Raw genomic sequence first — 23455 nt, 5'->3', positions numbered from 1 at the left:
ACTACTGAAGCCCGCGCGCCTAGAGCCCGTGCTCCGCAACAAGAGAAGCCACCGCAATGAGAAGCCCAAACACCGCAACGAAGAGTAGCCCCCGCTCGGCGCAACTAGAGAAAGCCTGCGCACAACGAAGACCCAACGCAGCCAAAAATAAGTAAATAAATAAATAAATTTATAAATTATAGTAATAAAGCAGAGCGATTCTGAAGCTACTTCAGATACATGGCAGGGCTGGGCAAATGACTGGACGTGATGGTGCTGCTGGGAGCCAGAGGAGACGGAAATGGAACGGGAGAAAGCCAGAAGGGTAACTCGTGATTCCCAAATTAGACATGGGTCTGTGTGTATAAATGCGGACGTGTACGGACATGCACTTTACTCTGCCCACTGAGGGGCCTAAAGCAGACACCCTGTAACTCTGAGCACACCCAGCACCCAGATATGGTCTTTAAAACCATTCCCCACTAAAGGAACCAGGGTTCCTCAGAGAAGGTACGAGATGAGCCAGAAACTAAGGCAGTTCTCAAAAACGATGAGGGCATGTCAGAAACATGGGAGTCAGCTAGAAGGGGCTTCCACTGGCCAAATATGGGACAATATAAGCATAAAAAGAATTCAGACAATAACAAATTATAAACCGTTGGGGCGACAAAGGATCCATGTACCCACACTGATAATAAACAGACAAATGGGAGAGAAGGGAGGTGCTTCAACGTGGAGGGGATCCTGGAGTTCGGAAATCGTCATTTTGCAACCATCACAGTAAAGGCTGGCCCAGGCAAAAATCATCAACAGATACTAAATGTAGGGGGGAACTCTGAAGAGGATGTATGCATGATCTTAAAGTGTCTCCCCACAGATTGCTTTTAGATACAAAGGGGGGAAAGTCCTAACTATGCAGCAGTGAATCACGACTTGAGTCTAAGAAGACGGGTGGGGAGGGTCTTCACAAAGGCTGCCCCTCTCCCTTTATACCCTCCAGAGGTCTTCACATGCTAACCATCTGCGTGCACCTTTTTTTTCAATGGTGTTGGATTATCTCGGCAGCATGACTCTCTATTTAAAATATAATGTCATCAATAAATATTATTTAAAAAAACCCTGAATTGCCCATTTGCATGCAGGGAGGTTACCAGGAAAGGCCCTCTCAGCAAACCCGCAGGGAGGCCGAGGGCAGTGCTTCTGAGCTGGGCAGCTGGCCCCCACAGCACCAACCGAGAGAGCAGCCAATCCAAGAGCTGACCGTCCCCATGGGCCACCACCCTGCTTGGGACTAACCCAGCCCATCCTCCCTCCAAACCCGGTGGTGGCAGCTTTTCCAGTAGAGTCAGGCGCACAGCTGAGAAGCAGCTCCAGTCCCCCGCAAGTGCCTTTTCTCTGTTGGCTGTTGTGACTCTGGTTAAAACGGTGGAATTGGCTGGGGCGGGGCCAGGTGGCTGGGAGGGATGACAGCCCTGGACAGACTGCAGTCTGATTTTCCTTTCCTGTTCTGCCCGTGACGCGCTGAGAAGGGAGGCCCTCCCGCCCACTGCTGCCCCATTTCTGAGCGACACACAGTGCGCCCGTGAGGCTTCCTACTGCAAAACCAACCCACAGGCTCGGTGGAGGTGGCGCAGGGCTGGTCCCCGTGCCTCCAGGGACGGGCTTCCGTGCCAGCCCGGCTCCTGGAGGCCCCGGACCACCTCTGTCTTCGTCCAGTTCCTCTACTCCTACTCTACACCTCTTCTACTCGGCTTTCTAGTTTTTCTTTTCTAAGGCCTTTTTGTTTTCTGAATATTCCTTCTCTTAAAAGTGTACCTGTTCTTATTTCGATCGTAAGCTGTACGTATTCTGTTCTCTCTGGGGATGTGACTTCCCAGCTGCAATCCTTTGTGAGCCTGTCGCTCTCGGTCTCTGCCTTTGCTGGTATCTGGGGCTGACCTCTCAGGAAGCGGCAGCACCCACCAGGGTGGTGGGCTCCCAGGTCCGAGCTCCCCATTGCTTCTTGCACAGTGAGCCTCGCAGGGGTCCAAAGCCGGGGAGCAGCCGTTCCGCATGCAGAAGCCTGAAGTCGCCAAGGCCCACATCCTCCCACGGGAAAGGGCCCCAAGCTACGGTCTGAACCACGCTCCTCAAATCCACCAGTGATAACACTCCCGTGCTGATGAAACTCATTTACTTCTGGCCCCGCCAAATGCAGCCTCAACTTACAACACATCCCCGAGACTGGGTAGGACTGACTTCCTGTATTACCAAACTTTGTGAACTTCCTAGCAAAAAACGCAAAGCTTACTGTTTTCACTAGGTCATTCAAGCACTTAGTCTGAATATGGAGTTGACTTTGAGGGAAAAAAAGTTTTCGAATTATTTTAATGTTTTCTACCACGCCCAGAGATTAAAAGATAGAGCAAAACTTCTACACAACCAATTAAGAAAATGAGGAGAAAGCTTTCTAATTAGGGAAAAACAGGAAAGAATAAGCTATTCAAAAGGCAGTCAAATTAATTTCCCTGGAGCTCTGTGACAAATACAAAGACATTCATCTCTCTGTTGTGAATTAGGCAAAGTTCTCTCAAGAAGAGTATAAAATCTAATGTTGAAAACAACAACAATAACTGTTATAAAAGCAGGCATAACGACATTAAAGAAAACAGGAAAAAGAGGAAATGCCCTGTCCCAAACCTCATGGCCCTAAAAGCAGCAACCGCTATGGGGGGCAGGTCCCTGGGCTCGCCCATGACACGCAGACCTACGCACAGCGCCCTGAGCAGGAGCGTGTGGCCCCAGGCAAGCTGTCCCCCCTCCCAGGGCAACGAGGTCACACTCTTGGCAGGACTTGAAGGGCTGTTACTTTGACACTGGGAGCCATTGCTACCCTCAGAGCAGGAGCTGCGTCTGCTTAGGAAAATCCCTGACAGGCTCAGAGGCTCAGCCCGACCACAGTGCAAGGTCAGGGGACTCATGACAGCTGCAAACCTCTCGACGGCAACACTGAATTCCACACGGGATCATCTATCAGTCATGTATGTGAATGGAATTAAGATGCTCCTCTCAAAAAAATTATTTCACACACCTCCTTTTCCAGAAACTGCTGGAGGATATGTGCCACCAAATCAAAAGAATAAACCAAGAAAGAGAAAGACGCACGACTCAGAAAACAAGGGAGCCCATCCCAGGGAGATGGGAAGAGAACCTCTCCACTCAAAAAGAAACCTCAGGATGAGAGCCACCAGAGCAGGAAGGCGTGGGAAAGACAGAAGGGATGGATCCAGGAAGGTAGACCGAGGACGGCTGGTGTGTCTGAATGTACAGAGCTTTATACTTTGGTCATGATATTTGGGGATAGTTAGTGGCAGCTACATGAAGAGAGAAGTAGCCAAAGAAAAAACAGTGCAATTATTAACTCCAGAGGAAACAAAACTTTACATAGGAAGTGTAACTATTTATACCACAAGGTTCATCTGTAATATTTACACAGTATATTATAAACACCAAACACTGATCTAACTAAAAGTTATTACATTTGACCCCTGAACAACACCGGGGCTGGGGTGCCAACCTCTGCGCAGTCGAAAATCTGAGTAAAACTTCACAGTCAGCCCTCCATACCCGTGGGTCTGCACCCACAGACCGTGTAGGACTGCAGTATGTATTTAGTGAAAGAAATCTGAGTATAAGCGGACCCGTGTAGTTCAAACCCATGCTGTTCAAGGGCCAACTGTATTTTACTAACTGGGGCCAGATGGGAGGAGGAAGTTTGAGAGTTTGTGTGGGAGACAGGGATGAGAGAGAGATGTACTTACCTGTGTCAAAGAGTCAAATCTCCATTTCGACAGACGTGGTCTAAGACCTCCCCACCCCCCACATAAGGTGAAAGAGCAACAGAAGCCCGTTATTTAGAAATATGAAAGTAAACAGAAGAAACAAGTAAAAATTGTCCATCATTACCTATGGCAAGGGGCATCAGGGTGGGGGATGGCTGGAGACTCACGTTTTGTTATAAGCCCTGTACAACTATTTGACTTTTTAAAGCTACCGCCATGAAATACTTTTGATAAAAATAAAATAAGTAAAACAGAACAAAACCAACAAAACCCCACCCAAACCCCACAGGACTAACGCACTGTCTTAAATGGCAGAATGAGACCGACACAGAGGCACAGGCTGGCTGAGGCACTAAGGCCGCTGTCCTGGCGGGGGAGGGGGGAAGGGCAGGAGGGGGGCCCCCCACCCCCGCCTGACATGCAAGAGCAGTTACACTCACTCAATTCAAGTCCTTTACGATGCTGTGATGTGAGCCCCTCTCCTCAACCCAAGCCCCCTTTCCTGAGTGTTTTATGGGTGACTGAGGCATGAGCTCTGGGGGGTGGGCAGGGGAGAACATGAGCCAATGGCAGGTAAATATCAAAAGACAAGGTGACTTCAGCTGACAGCAATTAGAGCGTCACAACAGCCACATAAAGCTGGGGTCTCCTGGGAGCCAGGTGCTGGGGTGCAAAGCAGCGACCTGGTAAGGCATCCTGCACCATGGCAGTCAAAGGGAGGACCCACTAACCGCACGCCTTCCCTGCATAGCCTGCGACTGGGGTCCACAACTCAGGGGACTCTGAAGGGAATATCCTGACACATTAAAGGTGATTTCCATGAAATATATAACAAGGTGATTACCTGTGCACGTAATGAAGCTGATGGATGGAATCAATAGCCAACACCATTTCACCAATGTAGAATCTTGCCATATCTTCTGGAAGCTTGTCCTCAAATTTACTGAGCAGGGTCAGTAAATCACCACCCACGTAATAATCCATGACTAAGTACTACAGTTGGGAAGAGAAGGGCAGAGAAGACAACGTTGAGTCACCACGAAACCTAACCACCAAAGGTCAGCTCGCACTGCAGGGGCTCTGGGCTCCTCAAGTCCAGGTGGACGGCTTCCTGTTGTGCCTGTCATCCAGGACTTGCCCCCAGAACCAGGACCCTGATGGACCATAATGCTGCTGTAGTTGAGAGCAGATTTCAGTAAATACTTATTCTTCTTGTCAATAAAATTTCTACCTGTACAACACAATCAGATGGTCTCAATACAGAAGTCACATTCTATTTATAAACTGATGAAAGGACCACTGGTTTCTCTTTTTTTTTTGGATTTTATTTTATTTATTTTTATACAGCAGGTTCTTATTAGTTATGTACTTTATACATATTAGTGTATGTATGTCAGTCCCAACCTCCCAGTTCATCCCACCACCCACCCACCCCCACTTTCTCCCCTTGGTGTCCATATAAGGGGACACCTGTGTCTCTATTTCTGTCTTGCAAACCGGTTCATCTGTACCATTTTTCTAGATTCCACATGTATGTGTTAATATACTTGTTTTTCTCTTTCTGACTTACTTCACTCGTATGACAGTCTCTAGGTCCATCCATGTCTCTACAAATGACCAAATTTCGTTCCTTTTTATGGCTGAATAATATACAAGATATTGTTGTGGGGTTTTTTTGCCACACCGGGTGGCATATGGGATCTTAGCTCCTCGACCAGGGATTGAACCTGCACCCTCTGCAATAGAGGCGCAGAGTCTTAACCACTGGGCCACCAGGGAAGCCCCCCAAAAGACTGCTGATTTCTTGGTATCGTTAAATCTTCCTATGTAAACTAGCAGTGCTATTATTTTTGATTTGTACAAATCATTTTTTCACATTCTTCAGAAATATTTTACCCCAATCCCCTTCATTTTTACTGAATGAAAGACTCTTTAAACTCTATAGTGCTTTACAATTTTCAAGTTTCACACACTTGTTCTCACATAATCCCACAGAAACCCCCTTTTCAATTCCCTACCCCTATACTGCCCCCTCCCTTCCCTCTCCCCAATGGTAACCATTAGTTTGTTCTATAGATCTGTGAGTCTGCTTCTTTTTTGTTATATTTACTAGTTTGTTGTATTTTTTAGATTCCACAAATAAGTGATATCATACAATATTTGTCTTTCTCTGACTTATTTCACTTGGCATAATACCCTCCCATCCAACCATGTTACTACAAATGGCAAAATTTCATTCTTTTTTATGGCTGAGTAGTATTCCATTATATATATGTTATATACATATATACATCTTCTTTATCCATTCATCTGTTGATGGATGCCGAGGCTGGCAATTGTAAAAAAAAATGCTGCTATGAACATTGGGGTGCATATATCTTTTCAAATTAGTGTTTTTGGTGGAGTTTTTTTGGATATATATCCAGGAGTGGAATTGCTGGGTCATACAGTAATTCTATTTTTAGCTTTTTGAGAAACTGCCATACTGTTCTCCATACTGGCTGCACCAATTTACATTCCCACCAACAGTGTAGGAGGGCTCCCTTTTCTCCACAACCTTGCCAACGTTTCGTTATTTGTGTTCTTTTGGATGATAGCCATTCTAACAGGTGTGAGAGGATATCTCACTGTGGTTTTGATTTGCATTTCCCTGATGATTAGCGATGTTGTGCATCTTTTCATGTGCCTGTTGGCCATCTGCATTTCCTCTTTGGAAAAATGTCTAATCAGTTCTTCCGTCCATTTTTTTATTTTTTTAATTTATTTATTTTGGCTGTGTTGGGTCTTCATTGCTGCGTGCGGGCTTTCTTAGTTGTGGTGCGTGGGCTTCTCATTGCGGTGGCTTCTCTTGCTGCACAGCACGGGCTCTAGGTGTGCAGGCTTCAGTAGTTGCAGCACAGGGGCTCAGTAGTTGTGGTGCGCGGGCTCTAGAGCGCAGGCTCAGTAGTTGTGGCACACGGGCTTAGTTGCTCCGCAGCATGTGGGATCTTCCCGGACCAGGGATCAAACCCATGTCCCCTGCACTGGCAGGTGGATTCCTAACCACTGCGCCACCAGGGAAGTCCCTTCCGCCCATTTTTTAATCAGGTTAAAGACGAATAAACAAATAATATTTTCAAAATGTCTGAAGAAAAAAACAGAATGAAGTCCCATAACATACATTATAAAGAATTGAAAATTAAAATAGTTTTGTGTTGATTCACGGATATAGTGAGAGACTAATGAAATACAAAATTCAAAAGGAAAATAAATGTATGTGGAAATTTCATCTACAGTAAAGGCAGGAGAGGAAAGAGCAGACGCAGATTCACGGTGTCTCACTGGAGACCTCGGCCCACGGATAGGCAGCTGAGCCTCAGTCTCCCCAAGGGTCTGCTCCCCGAAGGGCTGGTGTTTCTACAAGTGCAGGGAGGATATTTAATGTTTGAGAAAGGGCATCTCGGGCTATGGTCTGACGGGTATCTCTGCTGGCTCAGCACACACTATATAACCTGTTCTCAGGGTCCGTGCTGCATTCCCTGGTGAACTGAGCTGTCACTGTCGTCAGTAAAGCTGTGTCACCTGCACCTGACCCGCTTTCTCTGCCCGGGAACCTCGGGAATGGCCACACCTCATTTGAGTGATTCCAGCAGCTGATGACCTGCCTGATTCCGACTCTGTGTGGGACTCGACTCCCCCAGGGCCATGGGTGGTAAGAGTCTGCGATCGGTCCAGGGAGGGATCAAGCGTGTGGGGGACGTGGGGGCAGGACATCCCAACACTTGGATACTCTTTGTCTAGACCACAAACTGGCACAGGCAGAAGATGCCAACTTCTTAAAAAAAAAATGTGGAAATAACAAACATCCTTGATTATGAAAAACAGATGATCTTCTTCTGAAGATATGCTAGAATGAAAACTTCCTGGACAGGAACATTTTCTTTTCCTTTGAGAGAAATCCTCCCCCTCCAAAATTGGAAGGACTTTATAAATCATGTCAAGAGGCACACACGAACCAGCATAGGCAGAAGACGCCAACTCCTTTAGGAAAAAAAATATGTGGAGATGACAAACATCCTTGATTATGACAGACCATCTTCTTCAGAGCAAATGCTAAGATAATAACTGCCTAGATAGGGAAAATACATATATACACGTACATATATTTAATCAGTGGAAAAAATGACTGAAGGGTTCGATACTGCAGGAGGTGCTCTAAAAGCTAATGGCCCAAAATGGAAGCACAAATAATACTCCATCAAGTTCTGTGCGGTTTAAAACTATTTCTCCAGGTTCTCCTGCCACACGAAGAGGACACAGGACCAGAAAAGGGAGGTGAATTACCTAAAATCACAAAACCAGCGGCTCTTATTAGAAAAACAGTTTCATGAACAAACTGAAAGGTAAGTTCCTATGGGTGCATCCCCACGGAAGGGTCAGAGAATGCACTGCTGGAGTGGAAACCAGAGCCCCAAGAGGGCAAAGGCCGAGGCGCTGGGTGCGCTCCACCGACAGCACTGGGCCGTCCCTTCACTCAGCGCTCACGGGCCCGGGGCCAGCAGTGCTGGGCAGCCTTCCACCGGAAGACAGCCCCTCTGGCTGCACCCAAGGCTACGGTGGAGGAGCCCCAGGGGCTGTGGAGACCCGATGGGGTCATCCCACCAGTCAGAGAGAGACTGGCATAGCCAGAGTCAGGGCGGCAGCCAGCACCCCTACTGCTGGAGAAGCTGTTCCTCACAGGGACCGCCCCCTTTGATGCTTTTAAGAGATGGATGCTCTGGTCTGAGCAGTTAACTTTGAACCAATGAACAGAGAAAGGAAATCCCACTCCCCGATGACTCAGCCAGAGAGACAATCCTTTAGTATTATGGAGACCCTAGTACTAAGAGCTACCATTCGTGGTGTAACTATGACGTGCTGTGCCTTCAGGTTCTACGACTTACGGCCACCATCACTGTTAATCCTCAAAACAGCCCTCGCCACAGCTACTGTCATGACCGCAGTTTACAGGTAAGGAAAGGGGGCTTGATGACGCGGCCTAAGTCACCCAGCTAGCGAGTGGCAGAGCTAGGATGTGAACCCAGGCAACTGGACTGCAGGCCCTTGATCTTAAACGTGGCGCACTGTCTCCTGGGAGAGGGCAGCCGTCAGCCTGTGGCCGGGCCTGTCTAAGGAGGAGGCCTTCCCTGCAGATCCCGGTTCTCAACAGCCCTCCCATCCTGCCTCGGAACTCGGCTTTCAAGACTCACCTCACTTGGCCCCTCCGCTGAGAAGCCTCCCTGACCTCCCTGCCCCCTCCTGCCCGACGGCAGCCTTGGCCGGGCCTCCCACCCTGGCCTCCTGGCACCGTCGCCCATCCCTTCCATCCAAGAGCAGCTTCTACGGGCGGGAGTCCTGTCTCTCCCGCACCTGGCACAACTGCGGTCACGCAGAGGACTCTCAAAGGACGTCTGCTCGCTCACTCTCTCAATAACAAACTTGTCGGCACCCCGCCAGGCGACGGGTCCCTGCTCCGAGGGGCTGACATCACGTGGGGGGAGGTGAACACAGGAATTCAGAGTGACGGGGACCAGGAAGAAAACCCAACTGTAGGCGTGGGAGGGCCCGACTGGCGGCCCCCGCACACGGACCACCGCGAGGATCCAGGCCCGGGGGTCTGAAGGGCAGGAGGGCGCCGGCTGGGCCAAGGGTCGCCTTCCAGACAAAGGGACTGAGAGGAGCAGGAACATGGGCCCTGGAGACACGGGAACCAGTGACTGGGGCGGAGCACGGTGAGTGCGGACAGGGTGAGGCCAGGCCCCGCGGGCCACGGCGGGGACTTCGGGCTCCCCTCTGAGAGCCAGGAGAAGCTGCACCCTGCTCCACGCTTACAGCTCCCTCTGGCCGCCCTGTGCAGGGCAGACTCGAGGGGGAGGGACGGGAGCAGGACCAGAGAGGGGCCCGGCAGGAGGTGAGGGTGACAGCGCTGGGGACGGTGGGGAGAACGACAGCTGCGCAGAGCGCAGGTGATCTGGGGGAAGAGACCACAGCACCTGCGGACGGACACGCGGGTGAGGGAGAGCAGGTGGGTGAGCGGCCAAGATCTTCAGCCGCTAAAGAAAACAGTGGGAGTGAGGCAAGCGCCATATCTAGCTGAGCCTCAACAGTTTGCCTGACCACCTAGAAATCTGAAAAGAAAAACAAAAGTGTATCACAGCGGTGCCAAATATGATTGATGGGCTCCTGGAAAACAAGTTTACAAGAAGAGTAACCTGCAAAGGCTGATAAGGCAGGCAAGTAGAAACGTATTTTTGGAATAAGACAACGCTACCAATTACGTCCTCTGTCACATAACACACAATCCTGACTTAAGTCAATAAGGCAACACCCTTTTAGTTACTGGTGAAACAAGTTTAATTTTTAAGAAATGCCCAGTCTAGATACCCACAGTAGCAACTCTAACGCAAGCGGGCTCGGTGGGGTGGGCTCCGTGTCACGAAAGACCCCTCACCCCACTGCACCTTGCGCCCCAGCGGCACTCAGGCCGCCCACTTCCCGCCTCGTTCTTCCTCACCTCCTCCCCGCAAGGCAGTGACTGCCCCTAAAAACGCCACTCGTGGGTGGCAGAGGCAGGAGCCAAACCCGGTCTTGCAGCCCTGTGTTCATGAACTAGGAAGGGCCAGGGCCCCTGCCACCCTCCTCTCTGCAGTTTTCACCATACGTCTGATTGGGTAGCTCCCAAACTCAAGAAGATGCTCCATCACCGGAATTCCTTACCGGCTGTCCTAACTCAGAATAAGCTGGCAACACGCTATGCTGACTGCAGGAAAAATATTTGAAACAAAAAAAGTTGTCTTCCTTCTGTACAGACCCAGACTAGCATTCCTTAGAGACTTCATTCAGTTCTTATCAAAATAGGAAGTGAACTGGAGACAGTCCACTCAACGCAGGGACACTGGTCCCGGAAGCAATGGGTTATGGAGAGATGGCCCCAGGGCAGGAAGACTCTGCCCTCGGCCAGAGGGAGGGCGCCGGGCACCACCTCCTGCCAGAGGGGCCTGGGCTGGGTCCTGGCACAATCCCTGTATCCGTGTGATAAGCTTGGACAAATGACTTCCTCCCTCCTTGCCCCAGACCCCATTCATAAAATGGTGAAAAACCATGAATGCCTAACTCACTTGGCCACCGGGAAGACTGACCGCGACAAGCCACAGGCTGTGCTCAACAGACCCCAGCCGCCCCTTCCATCAAAACACGTATCTTTTCAATCTACATAAAGAGTATAGCAAACTATTTTACCTAATCCTAGACTACTGAATCTAAGGGATTTCTCTGATGTCTGCAAGGGATTATTTTAAGATCAATAAAAGAAATCCTCCATGACTCCACTTGTTGTAAGCAAATGGAGCCCACTACTGAGAGTGAACTTACAAGTCAGCTGTTCTCGAGAACACAGCCGAGGCCCCTGCCTTCGAAGCCCCGTGCGGCCACTGCTGGGGAAACGTGCCAGCTGTGCCCCAGCCGGAGGAGCTGGGCTGAGACCGACTTCCCTGAGGTCTGCCCAGGCCCCGTCTACCCAGAGCTCCACGGTGCAGACATTTTTAGGTTTAGGCAAACCTGGAAAGTCATTCTCAGAGTTGAAAGTCCTAACAAAGCAGTCGTGAGTCACTCAGGGCCTGAGCCAAAGGTCTGGTTTCCCTTTCACTCCGAACTGGTTGTCTTGCATCTGTTCTACTAGGCGTTCGAGCTCAATTCTACCCACACACGTGAATCACAAGCTGATTAGCCTACACCGCAAGTGAGCCCCAGCTCCAATCAGAACAAACAGGTGACAAGAACAAGGGGACCAAGAGTCACCCCAAAACCTGTGTCAGCGGCTCCAGTGGGGAGGGCTGCGAACCAGCACGTGCCACCCGACCTGGCCGTCAGGGAAACGTGGCAGAAACAGCCACTCAGTTAAAGGGTCAAACATTTTAAATCCCCACAGCAATTTCTTATTCTTTTACGTAATTCAAGATAGAAAATGTTTTAAACCCCCAGTTTATAATAAACCAAGTGAATAAAATAAGCACCTTATCTAGTGATTAGAGGAAAAAAGTCCACCTGATGATTACATGAAAACAAACCCTCAGTTTTATCTGTCAAATATACATTTAAGCAACGATAGTTCCAAAGTGTCTCACTCATTTTTTAATGGCAGCACAAAGGAATCAAAACACTTCAGTGAGATGCCGTTTGCCAGAGCCCTTAAGTTCTTGGCGAGCCACACCTACCAGGTAATTCTCATCCTGAAAGGCATAGTGCAGCGTGGTGATCCACTGGCAGTCCCCATTCACCAGCACGTCGCGCTCTTCCCGGAAACAAGCCGTCTGTAAAGAATTGGGGAGAAAGTCGGTCTGTGTCCATCGAGAAAGTGCCCTGCAGAGCACAGTCTCAAGTAGACAGAGGCTCCGGAGACAGTGTCCCCTGTCCTCTGGGATGCAGGGACCCAGGCGCACCGCCGCCTCCCAGTGGGGCTCCTGGCACCAGCTGAACCCCTGCTCTCTCCTGCTCCTGCAGCCCGACCCTCACCCCAGTGCACCAAGGGCCGCTGAGAACTCACCTCCCCACCTCGGGCTCGCACCCACCCTCCCACACACGCCGCCTTCCAGGGCCAGCACGCCAGGTTCATCCCAGCTCACGCGTGCATTTCAGCTACAGCTTCTGAGCTGCCCCCCATTCCAGCGTCGCCGACTTCTCATGTCCCGTCCCCTCCACCCCACCCCCATCGCAGGCCTACAGTTCAGGAGCCACACGGCTGGCGGGACAGGACACAAACCTGCTTACTGATCTGAGTTACAGATCTGGGTCAGTTATTTTCAAGAAATGTGATTTATTGACAGTATACTGATGCACAGGATCCTAACAGGATTCTACTATGAAGATCCATGGCCTGTAGCACACGGGCAAAAGGCCGTCTTTCAGGCTGCTGTGGGGTTTTTTTTTTTTTAAGAGCTTTAATACACAGGTAGAATCTGTACTTAAAAGGAACTAGGTCTTTGGCATAATTATAATAAGATGTCCTCTTTCTTGACCACAGAAGATTTTAACTCCTCCTTGTATTTCCAACTTGCAAAGCTTAAGAAAAATAACAGCACCCCTAGGGGAGGGTTTGCACACACAGCACCGCAGCAAGCGCTCCACCGGTTCTCTCAGGGAGTCCTGGTGACCATTAGAACTTGTTTTTCTACAAGTTTTTCTTTTCTAAACTTTTAAAAAGAGTTTTTTTCTTTCTAAAACGGGACTGAGGTAGATGTGTCCCGTTCCCCTAACTGAAGAAGACGAGAGAACTACATGGGCCTATCAGCAGCTTACAACGTCCAGATGTGCAGAGACAAGTGGTTCTGGAACTACCATGGCCCCCAGACCACAGGCCTGGGGAAGGGGCAGCAGAAAGAAAAACCTGAGTCCTGGGGCCGGGGCCAGCCCAGAACCCCCAGTGTCCGCAACACTGTTTCCGCCAGATTCTGATCCACACCCTCAAGTGCCTACCTAACAACATTCAGCATGAAGCCCGTTCTTAAATCGCGATCGCCAGTATGGTACCCACAGAGAGGAAATATACATACTGTTCAGTAGTTTTAAGAGCAGATAAACTTTCTAATGTTTTTTTTTATGACCAAAAAAAAAAAAGAACTAAAAGCCCAGCCTGGTCTACAAATTATGAACTTCCACTGCCTAGTGACTTTTCTACTGCCACCTCTTGTTGAATTCATGCTTTTAAAGATGAGTTTTTGAAGTCAATATTATAAAATTAAATGTTTAAAATAAGCCTACTAAGGGCTTCCCTGGTGGCATAGTGGTTAAGAATCCACCTGCCAATGCAGGGAACACAGGTTCGAGCCCTGGTCCGGGAAGATCCCACATGCCGTGGAGCAACTATGCCCGTGTGCCACAACTACTGCGCCTGCGCTCTAGAGCCCGTGAGACACAAGTTCTGAGCCCATGTGCCACAACTACTGAAGCCCACATGCCTAGAGCCCGTGCTCCACAACAAGAGAAGCCACCACAATGAGAAGTCCACGCACCACAACGAAGAGTAGCCCCTACTCGATGCAACCAGAGAAAGCCCACATGCAGCAACGAAGACCCAGCCCACATGCAGCAACGAAGACCCAATGCAGCCAAAAATAAACAAAAAACAAAAAACAATACAATAAGCCTACTAAATGAAACGTGAATAAAAAGATCAATTACCTTAACCCGCATTGTACCTATATTACATTTTTGTATGTATCACACACACATATACTTACAGCCCATTGTACACATTCTAGGATAATCACCATGATTAGCAGACAATCTTGGACTTGGTACTGAGTATGCCAATTAAATAGGTTCTGTGTAACCAGATTTACATTTAAAAGGCAGTATTTACTTTTTAAAAATGTACTCACTCACGGTGACATCTGGGTAAATACTAACTAGTATGATAAGGTGAGAATCACCTCTCCTTAACCTGAGGACCTCACACACACTTCACTCCAGAGGTTAACATAACAAGTCATATCACATATGGCTCAGCTATCACCTTTCAAAAATCAATCACTCCTGTAAAAATATAAACTTCAATAGAATTTGCTACTAGTATTTCTTTCCCCAAACACTTATTCCTTTCCCAAACTTGCATGCAACAGTTGCTTTTTTCCCCCACAAGAGAACTGCTTCAGTGATTTTCCTGTGTTTGCCAACATGCCAGCGACGACACGAAGAAGGGCTGCCGGGGCCGAGGCTGCAGCACGCGGTGAGGAAGGCGATGGGTGAGGATGGTGGGGAGGACACCAGCGGAGCCAAAAGGGACAGAGGCTCGGAAGGGGGTGGCTGAGGCCGAGTCATGGGCCACCCACATTTCGGGCCCTGGTGGCTGCAAAACTGGTGACGACTCAGTCAACCAACATGCATTTACTGAGCGATGAACAGGTGTAAGACCTTGTGCGGGGTGCCACAGCTGGAAAGAGGAAACGGGTGTGGACAGGGAAGGAGGAGAAGCCACACACAGCTCAACATGATGAACCTGAGACGCCGGGGGGGATGCTGAAGCGGAAGTGCCCGGCGAGGGAGGGAAAACCTGAGCTCAGGAGAGCCACGCGGCCCCAGTGAGAGGCGTGTGTACTGTCCGCACAAGGTGGCGACTATCATCGGCAGGTAAAAATCCAGAACAAAAGAGGAAAGGGCCCCCAGAATCACAAGGAGGGTTTAGTGACAGGATGGGAGAGGCCAGAAACCACAGAAGGAATGTCCAAAGGAGGAGGTGGCCGACTCTGGAGGGGAGAGCCCCGGGCAAACAAAGGGCAGCAGCGGCGTGAGGAGGGGAACAGCGGCCTGGGTGCAGAGCGGGCACTGAGCCAATCAGAGGACAAAGGACAGTGATGGGGCGGCTCAGAAAGGACAAAGCCAGGAGGTTGATGGCAACGTGCCCTTGGAAAGGAAGGACCCTTGGCCCCAAGGCGAATGTTAAATGGAGGCACACACAGGGCGGATGGTACAGACAGACACTGGGAGGCAGTGGAGGCGAGCCTGGCGAGGACCAGAGGGAGAGCCTGTGTCTCAGTGGGGGCTGGGTGAGGGGCTGGGGAGAGCGGGGTCGGGGGCACGGAACAGCCGCCACAGGGATGGACGAAGAAGAAAAAGCGGGTCAGAGGCTGCCATGCAGCAGCCATCTACTTTTATTTATAATCTTCACTCCCCTCGAGGAGGGAATACAAAACATTTCCAAATTCAATAATTCCTTCTGCAGAGGGAGTAGAATTGAGATAAATGCCTGAAGGGTTTTGTTTTGTTTTGTTTTGTTTTTTGGCCACGCCACAGGCATGCAGGATTCTAGTTCTCCAACCAGGGATCGAACCCGGGCCCCTTGCAGTAGAAGTGTGGAGCCTTAACCACTGGACCGCCAGGGAAGTCCCTCCATGGAGGTTTTAAACTGCCGCTGCAGACACACCTGAGGGGGAGCTCACGAGCAGGGCACCTGGTAATGAGTCAGCACCAAGGCAGACAGCGCTGGGAGGGGGCTGAGGTCCTGTTAACAAAGGGTGGCCTGCTCTTGTCAAGGAAGGAAGGCCCAGACGTGGTCTTACCCAGCTGGGCTTCATCACCCCTTTCCTTGCATATAAACCCCTGTTTACTTATTTATTTAATGCTCCACACTTACCTCTGCTCTTTTAAGCATCTCCCACTTGTTGAGGATTTTCATGGCATATATGCGTTCAGTGTTCTTCATTTTGACAACAGCAACCTGCCACACAAATGGGAGTTTAACAAAAATTTAGTTAACGGAACACAAAAGGTCAGCACATTTCATATAACTACAGGGAAATCTTAATTGCCTGGAAACCCTGGAAAATGACCTGTTAAGGAAAGTAAAGTTTTCTATGTGAATAAAGATTTGCCCTTTTAAGCATCAAAACTTGATTTTAACCACACTGCAGCTTGAATGATCTCACCTGCTCAGTCCAAAACGCTTCAGTGCTGAGCACCGGTGCACACGGCGGTCTGCTGGCCTCTACTCTGGTGTGTCTGGGGATTTTCACAGTAATGGCTTTTGAAGTTCGTCAGTGGCTCCCAAGCTCCCCTCCTGCATTCAAGGGCTCCATCCCCGCTCACGCCTACCTGCCTCCACCGATGCCCATGTCCACCTCTCATGCCCATGGCCAGCCTTTGCACGTGCCTGGGCTTACTTCCGGGATCTTTTCTTCACTGGGTTGGTGAGTACCTGGGGGGGCTCTGGAGTGTAACTTGGGCAAATTCACTTCTTTGTGCCTCAGTTTCTACAACTAGGAAATGGATAACAGTAGGACTGGCCTAAGATTGCTGTGCAGATCAAATGAGTCAACACAGTTAATGTGCTCAGAATGGTTAGGCACGTAGTTATTAGCCCTTAGTGTGCTGGCTGTCACCCACATTCTTCAAGGTACAACTCAAATGCCACCTCTTCCAGGAAGTCCTCTTGGGACTCCTGGTCTTCATCAAATTTCAAATGAGCTCTTCCATTACTACCAACACCAGACGTGATGTCTGCACCATCATACGGTACATCCTACCCTGTATAAATCAGTCATTCGTTGACCTCAGTCCCCTTCACAAAACCATAAGCAGTGATAATAACTTCTGAGCCTTTCTGCTGCCAATGGCAGGCAGCCACACAGCAGGGTTGGAACAAAGAGTTCCAAAAGTGAATCACCTACTTCCTTGCTTTCTAAACAACACCACCACACAACAACATCGTTGAAGTGACCGTGAGAGCTGACACTCACGGAACACTTCCCATGCCCGGAGCTGTGCCGAGCAACGGACCTGCACCCTCTCAGCTAATCGTCTCCAGAGCCCTGGGTGGTGGCTATTTCTAATATCCTTACTTTACAGATGTGAAATCAGAGGCCCAGAGGGGTTAAACAACACGCCTAAGAAGCGGCAGAGGCTCATCCTCAGGCGTGTGCCTTTTAGGACTGTATTATACTGACAGTCATAATTAGATATAATCCTCCCGGAGCCTGATGACAACGGGCGGGGCTGGGGGTCCACCACGAACGTGCCCTGATGTGGCCCCAGAGCCTGCAGATGGCCAGAGGCACCTGCCCTCCTCTGCAGGGCTCCCAGCCAGGGCCCCCTGCCCACGAGTGCACCGAGATCGCCCTCCGGCCATCGCCCTCAGTCACCCCTCTCACTGACACTCCATGATACACCACACCTAAGCTGCTGTCTATTCGCTACGGTCACACCACACCTAAGCTGCTGTCTATTCGCTACGGTCTTAGAAACCACTGACCAAACTCGCTACGACTCTGAATAAATTAAAAATAAACGGTGCGTAAATAAAGGCTTTGTGGGCTCTCCCACATGTCTAAGAACAAGAATTCTGGGCACACACTCTGTCATCATGTTAGAAGTGTCTGTTTCTTCCTGGGAATTAGCTCTAATCTGGATAGCTGAGATACTAGAGTTAAAAAAAAAAAAAAATCACATAGTAGTTACTACACAAAAGGTCTAACTTGGCAAGAATGGTAGAGTTGTTAACCTTTGAGGAAAATAATGAAATTCTGAAAATGTTGAGCCTCATGAATGATCCAGATCTTGCTGGAAATGAGACGCAGAATACAGGAAGTTTGATTCTTTACAAGAGGCCTATTAGGGCACAGACCATTTCCAGAAAACATGCAAGATGGCTCTGATAAAATACGTAGAAGGAAAAAGAACGTATTTGTCCATGGAAAACACGTATCAAACCAAGAATATGTAGACAAGGACTTCTCTGGTGGCGCAGTGGTTAAGAATCCGCCTGCCAATGCAGGGGACACGGTTTCGATCCCTGGTCCGGGAAGTTCCCACATGCCGCGGAGCAACTAAGCCCGTGCGCCACAACTACTGAAGCCCACGCGCCTAGAGCTCATGCTCCGCAACAAGAGAAGCCACCGCAAGAAGCCCACGTACCACAATCAAGACCCAACGCAGCCAAAAAAAAAAAAAGAATAAGTAGACAAGTAAAATTTAATGTAAAAAAACCAAAAACAACAAACCTTCTCTTATTGTACAACGACCTATAAAAGAAATAATTTTTAGAGAACCTTGTTTGGTTTACCAGAAGCTTCTTCCTAGCCAAAAACTTAGTCTGAATTCCTTCAAAGAGAGATGATAATCCTACAAATCTCTCCAAAATTAGACACTTCAGTAAAGAAATACAAATCAAAATAATTTTACAAAACATTAAAAAGTGATTCTGGAACACGACCATTAAGTATAATACCTGATGCCAGCCCAGATCCAGTACAAGAGGGAAAAGGTAAAACAAAGAACATCACTGGGCCAAACTGGTATAAGACAGCAGATTGGATAAAAAGTGTTCTATCAGTTCTAAATTTAAGTTTATGAACTATGGTTATGTCAAAGACCATCCCTATCAGATCAGGAACTAAAGTATTAGGGGTAGAGGGCCTTGCTTGACATAAGCAACGTATCCACAGTGGTTGAGTAAAAATTACACACACACACACACACACAGGGAGGAAGGGAGCGAGCAAGCTTAAGCGAGAGCAGCACACTATAATACGATCAAGAAAATGAGATAAAATGCTAACAAAAGAGAATTTGGGTAAAGGGTTAGACTGTTTTTGAACCATTGTATTCATACAACTGTTCTGTTAATTTGAAACCGTTTCTAAACAAAGCTTTCAAAGCTTTGTTTCTTTAAGTCATTCTAGGAACAAGAGAGACGGCAGGGCACAGTGTCTGGACACACAGGCCTTGGGTCACGCAGGTGGGGTTGAAGTGGCGCCCCCATAGCCCGCCCTGGGGCCAGGCCCCCCGCTCCGGCCTTGACTTCTCGTCTTGCCGGTGGGTCAGCGGCGTAGCCAGCGGCCGCAAGGCTTCCAGGGGCTCACGTCCGTGAGAGCACGCGAGGCCTGGGCTGCCCGGCGCACAGTCATCTGCGGGGAGCTGCTGTCACGCCGAAAGCACGGTCCTGGGCACCGCACCCCGGTAGCTGAGGAACGAGCCTCCAGAAGAGTACCAGGCGTCTCAGGAACTTCCTGGGCCGCTGTCCCCGAGACGCTGAGGGGAGGATGAAGGTGTTCTCAAAACCACTGTGCTCCAGAAAAAGGGCAATGCCCCAGGACTCCAATCCTTGTTTGAATAATCATCTAGAAACGTTTTGCTAAACTCCGCTGAGGTAAGCGTTTCATACGCTCCCCTCAAATTGGACTCTGCGAGCTCTTTCTCAGGGGCAGGGCTCTTGAGCAGCCCGTGCCGTGGTCTCAGCAGCACAGGTACACACACCTGTGCACCAAGGCAGGTGCGCACACAGACTCTCACCCTTCCCTGGCCCGTCATTCAATCAGAACCGTACGTGAAGAACACCCTGGATGCAACAATGATTAAGGGTATCCTCCCTCCTGTGATCCACGTGGTGCTGTCAGAGACAGAGAGGCTGCAGTTGGCCGCATTTCAGGTACGTGATTACGAGACTATCCCAGGGAGGCAGCGCGGTGGCGGGAATACAAGCCACAGAGCCCGGAATTCTCGTTGTGGCAGGAAGGCTGGCGCTCGCGTGCAGGGGACCCAGAATGGCCAAGGGGCCGGAGCAGTTGGGCAAGGAGGGCTGGCGTGCTGAGCGCAGGCCACAGGGCCCAGGGAGAGACGATGGAGGGGGAGGGGGTGGGGAATGCACAAAGTAGCTGCTAAAGCCTGGAGAGGGAGCAAAGGCAAAGGGGGGGCTCCGAGAACACGTTCTCTTAATTTGGGAAGAGCTAAAAAGTGATCAATGTTATCTTCTTTAAACTCAGGAACTGAGTTTCGCATCAAGTCCTTTGGCAAAGAAGAGCACTAAAAGTAACCGCCAGCTGTTCTGACACAACAGTGCTCTCTCCTGTGCTTCCTTTTTTCCTCCCAAAGGCCGCCCGGCTCCTGCCCTGGAGTCTCTCCCTGCCCCTGGCCCCCAACACCCTAACGGGCTCGCTGTCACTGCGGAGCTCCGCGTGGGCCTGGGCCTTGCTCAGCGCTGTGTCCAGCAGCCCGGCACAGCTCCTGGTACAAGGCAGCCGGTCGGTGAAAGTATACAGCGAATTGAATTGGGTTTAGCTTTCAAAGGCTTTCTCTTTCTTCTCACTGAGCAACAACAAAAACCTTCCCTTACCTCATCACATCCTACCTAGAGCTCAGAGATCTGTTATTTCTATGCAGAATTCAATTTTTCCCTGTTGGTGGCCATCGGGAGAGTGGCCACCTGGGGAAGGGTGGGGCTTACAGGAGGTGGAGGCCCTGGAAAGAAACAGGAAGGAACTTTCTAGGGAATAGAAATGCTCTGTATAGACTGGGGTGCTGCTTACACAGGTGTAGACATCTGTCATAACTCAAACCATACACCTAGATCTGTGCATTTTACATGGAAGTATACCTTAACATTTAAAAACAAAAACCCAACAACCTCCCGTCCCGTCCCAGCCCAGAGCTGAATTCCGTCGGGGAGTCCTGGATGCAGGGTCGTTCCGAGGTCGGCCTGGGAGGAGATGCCGTCCCAGAGGACAAGGCTGCCACCAAAGCAGCCCCCCGGTGGCGCTACTTCCCCTCTGCCCACTCCTTGGTGAGATTCGCTCTTAGCAGTGGGCTGGGGAAGGGGTGGGTATGAAGACCAGGCTGGGTGAGGGAGAGGAGGGTATGAGGACGAGAGACGGGGCTCGCCACAGAGCGTGGGGCTGGGGTCTGATCTGAGGCCAGGGCAGTTTCCAAGGAAGAAATGAGGGCACAACACACAACTGCCCACATTCACTCAGCCAGGCCAGAGCTTTCTCACTCGAGTATTTTGAAAGCATTTTCGTAGGAATGTTTTCTTTTGGTGTATTCTACTGAAGCCCTGCAAATAAAGTAGGGCTGTCATCAGGTGCTGGTAGCAGAAGAATCACCAAAAATATTGAGATGTTTTCTAAGACAGATCACAGGCCTGGTTTCCACTCCTGAGCTACTTCAGAACAAAGCAGCTATCTCGTTAAATTCCTGCTTTGTTTTCTTCCACGTATATTTTGCCCAATATGAAGTGTACGCCGTGCACGACAAATGCTGTCTCCCACTCTGCAGCACTTTAGAGTCACGTCCGGCAGGGCTGTGTTGGACAGAGCACACGCGCTGCTGGACGTGACACAGAGCCTCTCATTAACCCACACGCACAGCTCCGCAGCCTGGGCGCGCCACAGGCAAAACCTACGGAGAGGAGTTACTGTAGTTCAGTCAAGCGCCTGACTGTAAACACACCCGGGCGGGCTGGGCGCGGAGCCGGCAGGAGGGACAGCAGCTCCAGGCAGAGCAGGGGCCGCGCAGGGCGGGTCACAAGGACCCGGTGCACAAGCTGTTCTCCTCCAGACACAGGGGGCGGGACTCACAACCGCGTGAGGACTGACGGACGGTGGGCAAGCTGCGAACAGTGAGCAGCACTCCGATGCAACGCTTCTTGTATTTTTTTTGAAAACCGCAGCCAAGACTTTTTTTGATTGACAAACAGATGTTTTTAAAAACTTATCTGTCAGAAAGAACTATTTTGGTCAAGACAATTTTCAGGGCAATTCACCAGTCACCAGCTTTTGTTTTTTCTCTTCTTAACTCTATCTTTCAGATTTTATCCACCAAGAACTCTCCAAATGATACCAATAATTACCTCGTCCCAAAATCAATGTACAGGACCCTAAAACTGCTGATGGGAGCTGCTAGGCAAAATGAACAAAAATAAGTTTATCTTACCTCACCAAAAGCACCTCTTCCGATTACTTTAATTATTTCGAAGTCTTCTCGATGAAGTTGCATTTCCTTCACCAGTTGTGTAAATGGTTTAGCTACAAGTTAAAAAAAGTAAAATTAACAACTTTAATAAGTTGACAACAGATAAAAATTTAATTGATTGGGGCATTCCATTAAGTTACACTTTCTTTAGAAAAAACTTTACTTTTTAAATGAATGAATACTTTTTAAGACACTTAATATCTGTAAAGTCATTAACATTTGGGAAGTCGGTATTTATGCCAAATTAGCGTGGATGTTCATACTGGCATCTGTACTTCAATATCTGTTATAACAAATACCATCACAACAAAGATCCCCTGGAAAAATCATGAAAGCTGAGCTCTCCCCGCTGGGCACCCGTCTGCTCTGCAGGGCGGCACAGGCACCGGCTCACCAGGTCCGTGAGCTCTGGGCACCACCTGCCAGCTCTCAGGGCCACAGGGCAGCTGGGGGGGGACACAAGGCATTTCCACGACAACGGGCAACCACCCTTGAGAGACGCGCAGAGCCCCTGACAGTAACGGGGGCAGGGCTGGGAGCAGCACTCCACACCGCTCCCACGAGGTCCGCACACACGTTCTTGAGATTCATTCCATGAGCATCCACATTTCAGGAAGAAGAAAACCGAGCCAACTTTCTGTGGAAAGGGACTGGGTTGGACAGTGTCTCCCCAAAACCTGTGAACGTGACCTGATTTGGAAGTGGGGTCTCTGCAGATGTAATCAAGTTAGGACGAAGTCACAAACAGGAATGGGGTGGGCTCTAAATCCAGCATGACTGGCGTCTGCATAAAAATAAGAGATCCGGACCAGAGACACAGAGAGGGGAAAAGTCACGTGAAGATGGAGGCACAGATTCGAGTGATTCAGTTACAAGCAAGGAATGCCAAAAACTGCCGCCACCACCAAAGGCTGAAAGAGACGGGGACAGACTCTCCCCAGAGCCTTCAGAAGGAGCATGGCTCTGCTGACACCTTGACTCTGGACTTCCGGCCTCCAGAACTGTGAGAGAGAAGAAAAATCTCTGCGACCTTACGCCCCCAGCTGGTGGTAATTAGTCACAGCAGCCCCAGGACCAGAAGCCCCGCGCTGTGAGACTCCAGAAGCAGCACCCAAGCGCTGAGCACCCACCCTCGGTCTAGCAGCCGCTCCGTGACATCTGCTACACCTTCTCCTCTTTCCACCTTCAGATCTAAATCCCTATATTTATGCAGACTTTTATTTGTTCTCTACAGATCTTTTTCAAATCCTCCACGATTACAGCTTCGCAACATTCCCATGGTGGGGGGAATGGGCAAAATGTACCAGGGCTCTTTCTGTGTTGTTTCTTGTAACTACACGTGCATCTACAATTATCTCCCCCCAAACCTGCAATCCGGTATTTTCTGGGCTTCTAACTGAGCT

At 49.6% G+C, this 23455-nt stretch overlaps 1 protein-coding gene across 4 annotated transcripts in view; it reads right to left on the bottom strand.

The window, feature by feature from the left end:
* CDC42BPB (CDC42 binding protein kinase beta) overlaps nucleotides 1-23455 on the bottom strand; it is a 112415-nt gene that overhangs the window by 48172 nt on the left and 40788 nt on the right. For 3 of the 4 annotated variants that reach the window (XR_014260910.1, XM_082450970.1, XM_082450971.1), the window contains exons 2-5: nucleotides 22014-22105; nucleotides 15946-16029; nucleotides 12032-12127; nucleotides 4645-4793 (exon numbers count right to left, since the gene is read on the bottom strand). Coding sequence is in view for 2 of the 4 variants with exons in the window: in XM_082450970.1 (XP_082307096.1) it covers nucleotides 4645-4793; nucleotides 12032-12127; nucleotides 15946-16029; nucleotides 22014-22105 (421 nt within the window). In the remaining 2 variants the exon portion in view is untranslated. Of the gene's footprint in view, nucleotides 1-4644; nucleotides 4794-12031; nucleotides 12128-15945; nucleotides 16030-22013; nucleotides 22106-23455 lie in introns of those variants that run through there. The other variant, XM_082450972.1, reaches the window with a different exon arrangement.

The sequence above is a fragment of the Balaenoptera physalus genome (assembly GCF_965194825.1).
Source record: "Balaenoptera physalus genome assembly, chromosome: 2".
Taxonomy (NCBI): domain Eukaryota; kingdom Metazoa; phylum Chordata; class Mammalia; order Artiodactyla; family Balaenopteridae; genus Balaenoptera; species Balaenoptera physalus.
Note: the sequence above shows the minus strand (reverse complement) of the source record. Positions and strands in the feature narration are given on the sequence as shown.